The sequence below is a fragment of the Capsella rubella genome, unplaced genomic scaffold (genome assembly GCF_000375325.1).
Source record: "Capsella rubella cultivar Monte Gargano unplaced genomic scaffold, Caprub1_0 scaffold_4, whole genome shotgun sequence".
Lineage (NCBI taxonomy): Eukaryota > Viridiplantae > Streptophyta > Magnoliopsida > Brassicales > Brassicaceae > Capsella > Capsella rubella.
Genome location: NW_006238920.1, coordinates 3909854 through 3917206, shown reverse-complemented (window position 1 = coordinate 3917206; position 7353 = coordinate 3909854). Strand labels below are relative to the sequence as shown.

Sequence of the window (7353 nt, the reverse complement as noted above, 5' to 3'; positions counted from 1 at the left end):
TTCCCAATAACATCTACCAAGAAAAGAGCTTCATAAACAAATGTAACATGTATCCATCAAGTTATACCGAAGCTTGACAACATCAATAACAAAAAAAAATATATAATTATAAGAAAGAGCAATTTTACTCTATTTACTCTGCTTCAGCTTCTTCAACAGAAGTCTCGATTCGAAGAAGAACGAATCCAACAGCAACACCGACAAGAGTAAGAGCATTCATGATTGCTGCAATCTTGAAAATCTCTCCCACGGCGTTACACGTGGTGGACAAGGCTCCTCCATTGCCTCTTCTTCCCTTGAGAGACATCACAACATTAGCAAAACACTGTTCTGTGCAAAGTGGTGATCCCATTGAGACAACCTTGTTGTTCTGTGCCTTAAGACCACCGTACGAATTAAGTCCTGTTATGTAAGAAACTTTCATCTCGGTTTTCTTCTGGGTTTGTCCGGATTTGGACACGATGCCTGATCTTGTCCATGAGATCACTGCTGGTGCTGCTGCTGTCGCCATTTCTTGCTGAGAAAAAAAAAAGAGAGAAAAAGAGTGAATTAAGCAGATTCAAGAAATGGGTATGATCGGATTTGAAGAAGGGTCGGAGAGATACCTGTGGATGATTTTGAAGGATGCAAAGAGAAGTGAAGCGACTCAAAGAAAGGAGAAGCCAGAGAAGGGGAAGCTTAGTTTTAAGGAAGGAGGAGATTTTGGATAAGGAGGGTGTGGCTACACAGCCAATTACGGCCAGAGATGGATTTACTTAGTTTTTATCAAATATCTGTGAACACACGTTTCTCATCGCTTTACTCAATTTCTTTTTTTATTTTCTTTTGGGTATTTTTTAAAATTAATTAATTTATAAATATCCTCTGTTTTTTCACTCTGTTAAATTACAATATCAGCTCTTTGTTTTTTCTGAATTTGTTTTTTCTGAATTTGTTTTTTAACTTTCAACTATAAAACATATATTCTTGTCCTTATTAATCTATTTTCTAGGAATAATATATTTTTTTATTTTATCTATGCAGTTTTAGTTATTTATTGATGATGATTGTAAATTTGAAGAAAAATAATAAGTTTTGTTAATCAAAACATAGAGTAAACTGTAAATCACAAAAAAAAAAAAAATCCATTTAAATTCAGTTTTTAATTTTTTTTTCTAACTGGTGTAAAAAATCTAGAAAATATGTTAATTGGCAACAGAGGGAGTATATATTTTACAGAGAACAAAAGGAGGTTTGTGTTGATAATAGTTGGTGACTTGGTATTGTTAATTGTTTAAGTAGGTATGGACATATGATTTCAATGGTATGGGTTGTTGCCAAAAAGATAAAAAACCGGTATGGCTTTGGTAAAAAAAATTGGGTTACGGTTTAGAAATACTCATTGAAATCAAAATTAAATTTTGATTTGCTTTAGGGTTAGTTTATTATTATTTTTTTTTCAAATTGATCAATATAAGTTTACAGTAGAAAAAACATTAGTGACCCTAGGTTGCAAAGAAGTTTAAATGAATTGATTTGACCACATATGTCATCAAAGTGCACTTATCTTTTCGGGCAAAAGGTCCTAAGAGAACTTCACAGTTAAACGTGCTTATGCTGGAGTAGTCTATGTATGGGTGACTTTCCAGGAAGTTATTGTCGGAACTATGTGAGTGAGGTTAAAACACGGAAAAATATCATGTGGTGATTTGTAAGATCGGTAAATAAATTTTAAACCTCGTGATAGCAAACCGACCGTCGGATATGGGTAGACTCACATACAAGCATTAGACATAGACCCATTAAAAGGTGGACAATGGGCCGGAACCGAACATTGGGACCACTAAGAAGAGTTCCTATGGGACGAAAGAAAACATAGATCCCATTAAAAGAGGTGACGGTCGGGATTACAAAACCAAAATACAAACAATAATCTATCAATGAGATTCTTTTTAACAAATAACATAAAATAAATTGACTCCTCGATTTATTCGGTTAGTTTGTCTAAGCTTTGGTTTAAGTGTGATTAATTAAAAATATTATAATTAGGTGAGCTGATATTACCCACTAAACTAAGTTTCCTCATAGAACATGTAAACACTGAAATGTACCAATTAGACCGGAAGAGCTATAGACCTAGATATCACACCTTATACAAACCACCAGCGCTAGCAGGAACCAAAGAATTACTTAAACAATATTAGATGATTAGAAACCAAAACAATCCACACACCAAAATAGTCTTAAAAAGCTAGCCAATATTAAAATTAAATATAAATTATGAATATTAAAACTAAAAATTACCTTTGTGAATTGGGAATGCTAATGACATACTATAAAGTAATCAATCTAAAGTTACACATTAAAAAAAAAAATTGTAAGAAAACTAACTACATTATTTATTATATTTAAGATAGTAAATTCTAAAACAAAATATTTCCACATAATCTAGTAATTATAATTTAATATTTATCTAATTTTTAATTGTAACTTACATGTCAAAACATTTGTGTACGAATGTTTGCGATTTTGTATGAAAAGGAATAATTGTAAATTAAATTTTCATAAAATTATGTATCAAACCACACATTTCCGTCTATTATTTATTTTTGTTTTGAAATAAAAAATATAAAGACAAATTATTTTTTTGAATGTTATATATTTCTTGTACCACTATGCGTTTTATCTACATCCGCCAAACATTCAATACATGTTTCATGACAAAAACCGCATTGAAATTTTCTTGACATTCTACCTTCTTCATGGCCTCTTAACTAAAGCAAATATGAAAATTACAAAAAAAAAAACTTCTTCTGTGTAAGTTGAACTAGAACATAACCTTAAATAAAAGATACATTTTTATTTTTTTAATTATTTTTTGATAACTCTATCGGCTGATCCGGTCAGCCTCGGTGGACTTCTCCTCGAAGGGCCACCATACTGTATATTCCGAGTTTGAAATGCTTTCCGACGAATGCTAGGGGCTAATTAGACCGCATGCATTTCTGACTACCAGGTAAACCAATTGGATCTTGGCCCAATTGAGAGACTTTCCACACAATAATTATTTTTGTTTGCAAGGTGGATCGAATCTGGGTTAGTTCCTTCCAATCTTTTCCCAATTTTCTCTTACCACTGGATGAACATATTTTGGCTGAAAATATATATATTTTTAATATTACTTTGTGATGAACAAATTTCTAGAATTTCCGTTTTACCAAAAACCTTCTCTTTAAGAACATACAATTTCTGAAAAATCGAGAAACAAATACTAAATACTTACAAGAAAATATTATTTGTGAATAGCTACATTGTTGTTGGTAAATGAAAAAACATGTAAAGTATACTATTATTTCAGTATAATATTTAAAAATATAATTTGAGCGATTGTTATATGGAATTAACAACAATGAAAGATGCCAAGAAATCACATACAGATGTGCCCACACTTAGGCATGTCAATCGGGCTCGCCCGGCCCGGCCCGGCCCGAAAAAATTCCGAGCCTATATTTCAAAGCCCGGCCCGGCCCTAACAGGGCTACAGGGCTTTTCGGGCTTTTTTGGGCTTTATTTACCGATAAAAAAATCAATTTCTAAGTTCATAATAGTTTTTTCAAAACTATATTTAAAGGTCTACTATAAAAATAATGCATCAAATTTTAAATAACTTATCAATGTTCAATAAAACTAACTTAATTTAAGAAAAAAAAATAAAAGCCAAATAAATTATTTACACTTTAACCCAATAAAACATGGAACTAAAATACTTTAAAGTATAAGATAGAGTCAAAATTTAATAGAAATTTTGATGATTTCAAAATCATGATACTTATATATATTTAGTTTTAGCTTTGTATAAAGATTTTAAAAGTAATAAGTAAGACTAGTAAGTAAATATGAAAACTATAACGTTAATCAAATCTTTTAATCAAACTAAAATATTCAAAAAATTCAAAATATATTTGTATAAGGGCTTTTCGGACCGGCCCGAGCCCGACCGGGCTAAGCCCAAAAAACCCTTTAGCCCGAATAGGCTTAGCCCAAAAGGCCCGGTTTTTTCTGGACATATATATTTAAGCCCGAACCCGATGTTTTTCAGGGCCGGGCCAAACTAGCCCGCGGGCTTTAGCCCTAATTGACATGCCTACCCACACTACTATCTACGTTTACAACAATAATAGTTATTATCAAGTTTGAAAGAGAGTTACATGTTTCATCACAAATATCATAAAATTACAACAAACCGTTATATAATAAACCCAAAAAAGTAGTTCAAACTCAACTCCATATTGTACAATATTGCACCATAAAACTAGATTTTTTTTTTATTATTTCTTTTTTTTTCATTCAAATTTAACAATTAAACAAATGAATAATTCAAATAGAGTTGTATTTTGAAGGACAAACCACAAACCATGATTACTGTCTTCGATGACTGCTAGCTCCACCAGCTGATGAAGAGAAACTGCCATCAGACATGAAAGGCTCAGAATGTGATATAACATGTTGTTGCTGCATCATACCCATTTGGTTCATGTCAATGAAAGATTCTGAAACTCCCCAAACTTTAACTGACTTATCCAAGCTTCCACTATATACAATCCATTTTTTATCTGGACCTTCTGAGGCTTCTCTATCAGCTTCTACAGCCAAACATTTTACAGGACCTGTGTGACCAGTTAATACTGAGAGGCATGTATGAATATTTCCATCTCTCTTCCACACACATATTGTCTTATCAGCTGATCCGCTAAAGACAAGACTCCCTGCCACTTCTAGGCAAAGGACAGCAAGCTTGTGGCCCTTGAGAACACCACCATAGTTTAATTGCTTCTCCCTCTCCCAAAAGTTGACCAAACCATCACTCGAGCCAAAGTACACAGCCGCACCATTCTTGCTTACAGCTAAAGCTGTGACTGCACTCTCTTGTTTAGTTAGTGTTTGCATTAATGTATGTTTTGTGTGTTTTCCTTGTTGGTCTCTCTTCCATGCCTTGACTGTACCATCAGCTGATCCAGAGAATACAATTGCTTCTGTTGTTGACACCACTGAGTTTACAGCATCATCATGAGCTGGAATCGATTCTAGACATTTTGAATCAGCAATCCTCCACACCTTAATGGTCCTGTCCCATGAAGCTGAATACAACAATCCTTGTTCAATGTTTAAGCTCAAACATGAAACGGCATCAGCGTGTTTGATCCAAAGAGCAGTGCGGTGTTTCTTCACCTCAACATAGTTTCTTGGTTTAAGAGATGCCTTGAATATGTCTTTCAAAGTTGGTAATGTTCCAGAGCGTTTGTGCAAACTTTGGTTCTTAGGGGAGACTTTCCAAACTCGAATCTTTCCGTCTTGGTGACCTGTGAAAATCTTCTCGCCTGAAATAACAATGGCCTTTACCAATCCACTGTTACATTTGAATGCACTAAACTCCTTTAGATTCTTCCACACACGTATGTTCTTACTATCAGAACCAGTATAAAGAAGATCTTTGGTGGCAGCTAAAGAATAAATGTGCCCTTCTTCACGAACAAGCGAACCAATAAGGCCATTTTGGGGTAGATTTTCTTCAACACTAGACCATTGTGTTTGAGTAAATGGAGTAGCTTGGTTCCAAGGAGACATCATCATAGGTGAACCTTCACAACTCATTCTATCATACATGCCCGTGCCAACCGCAGATGCACTGCTGTTGCGTACGCCATACTCTTCCTCTGTTTGTTGGGTCATCGTGGAAGAAAGATTTGGGTCAGAATGCATCATGTTGCCATATTTTGCCCTAGGAATGCTATCCGCCTCGGCGAACATTATGAAAATAGTACTACCACGTTCTTGTTCTCCTAATTTGAACTTTAAATTGAGTAATTTGTAAGGAGAGGCAAAAAAAGGAAGATTGAAAATTAGATTGAGATTGAAAGGGTTTGGTTTTTAGCTTAAGAACAATGGCGTGATGCAAATATAGTTGTGGCAGGAGGTAATAGAAGAATGATTGGTTAAACCTTCTTTAATTATTGATGTTACAATTCATTGGTTCACCACCGTGTCCGTCAACTTAATCTATTTTAGGGAAACTCTTGTTACTTTGTTTTACATATAACAAAATAATATGTTCTAACTCCTAGCAATCTTTTACTATTTATTTTGTTCCCCTAAAATAGATTTGAACAAGACATTTCCTGTCATAATAAGTGTCAACATAAATGAATGAAATTAATAAACAGTACTCATAAGTCGTATCCATGTCAAACAACTAATGGGGTTCATTAACTATATTTCCAGAAATCATCAATTAGCTATTACTATTGAGTTTAATATTTTGCGAATTTGATCGAGCTATCATTTTTTGGTTTTATGTGGAAGTGATAATTCAATAATCATTGTATGGTTGGTTGAAGGTAAATTAGTCATGGGCTCCCTTGTACTTTGGTTTTCGGTTCTCATGAGATAACCCGATCACAAAATTAAATTCAAATCTGGTTCTCGGTTTGGTTCGGTTCAGACCATAACAGATCAATTGTCTCGGTTTAAGGAAACACCATATATCTTATTATATAAACCTTGGTTTTCAAAGTCAGCCATTAACAAGATCGTCACATGTGTCAATTATAAATGATAATGCAAAAACTAAGTTTACAAATCAAGTTTGCAATATATTATACACGTGTGAGGTAATGTTTGTAGACATATTTTTTAATTAACATTCATACTCATACCAATTTAGTATTATGTTTGATTTTTGTTCAGTTTAGACGAAAGGAATAGTCGAATTTGTTTTGCTTTAAATAAAGAGAGCTAAAAAACAAAAAGAGAAAGGTGGTATGTTTAAGTCAGGACAGAAAATCTGTCCTGCCCCATATATGTCATATTTTCTCATACCATAACCATGTAATTATAATAATTTACCTATTTGTGATTGCATATATTAGTCCTAATAGATAAAGAAATAGGTAAGAGATTTGGTATCTATATATACATTTTTGAAGTACATTTGGTACTAAAATCTATTTAGGTTTATAACCTTTTATTTTATAATATTTGCATAATCAAACCCTTGCCAATTGAATAAATAACAAAACTTAAAAGTAAATTTTTGTAATTAAATCACAAGCAAATTGTAAAATTGGAAACAAATATTTATTACAACAAAAAGATTTCCTAAAATGTCTCTCTCTAATAAATCAAATATCTCCACAATATATTTATGTAATCTTATTTGTTTTTAATTTATATTATTACATAAAATATACTTATAATAAAAATACAAAAAATTTCCCCACATTTTGCAATTTAAAATTTTGAAAACGGGCGTATATAACTCAAACGATAAAGGAAAAAATATATGTACAACGTCTATAAGGTAAAAACATTAGATAG

The 7353-nt window shown here is 32.8% G+C and overlaps 2 protein-coding genes and 1 pseudogene across 2 annotated transcripts; all 3 read right to left on the bottom strand.

The window, feature by feature from the left end:
- Positions 1 to 731, bottom strand: LOC17889841. Its single transcript, XM_006295175.2, has 2 exons — positions 606 to 731; positions 1 to 517 (listed from the first exon to the last, which is right to left on the bottom strand). The coding sequence occupies exon 2, from the start codon at positions 509 to 511 to the stop codon at positions 134 to 136; it is 378 nt and encodes a 125-aa protein (XP_006295237.1). The 5' UTR covers positions 512 to 517; positions 606 to 731; the 3' UTR covers positions 1 to 133.
- A 3609-nt stretch (positions 732 to 4340) lies between these two features.
- On the bottom strand, positions 4341 to 5795 carry LOC17889815 (protein JINGUBANG). Its single transcript, XM_006295669.2, has one exon. It carries the CDS (start codon positions 5785 to 5787, stop codon positions 4399 to 4401), a length of 1389 nt encoding a protein of 462 aa, XP_006295731.1. The 5' UTR covers positions 5788 to 5795; the 3' UTR covers positions 4341 to 4398.
- Positions 5796 to 6128: 333 nt separating this feature from the next.
- The window catches only part of LOC111830962, a 3757-nt pseudogene continuing 2532 nt past the window's right edge, over positions 6129 to 7353 (bottom strand).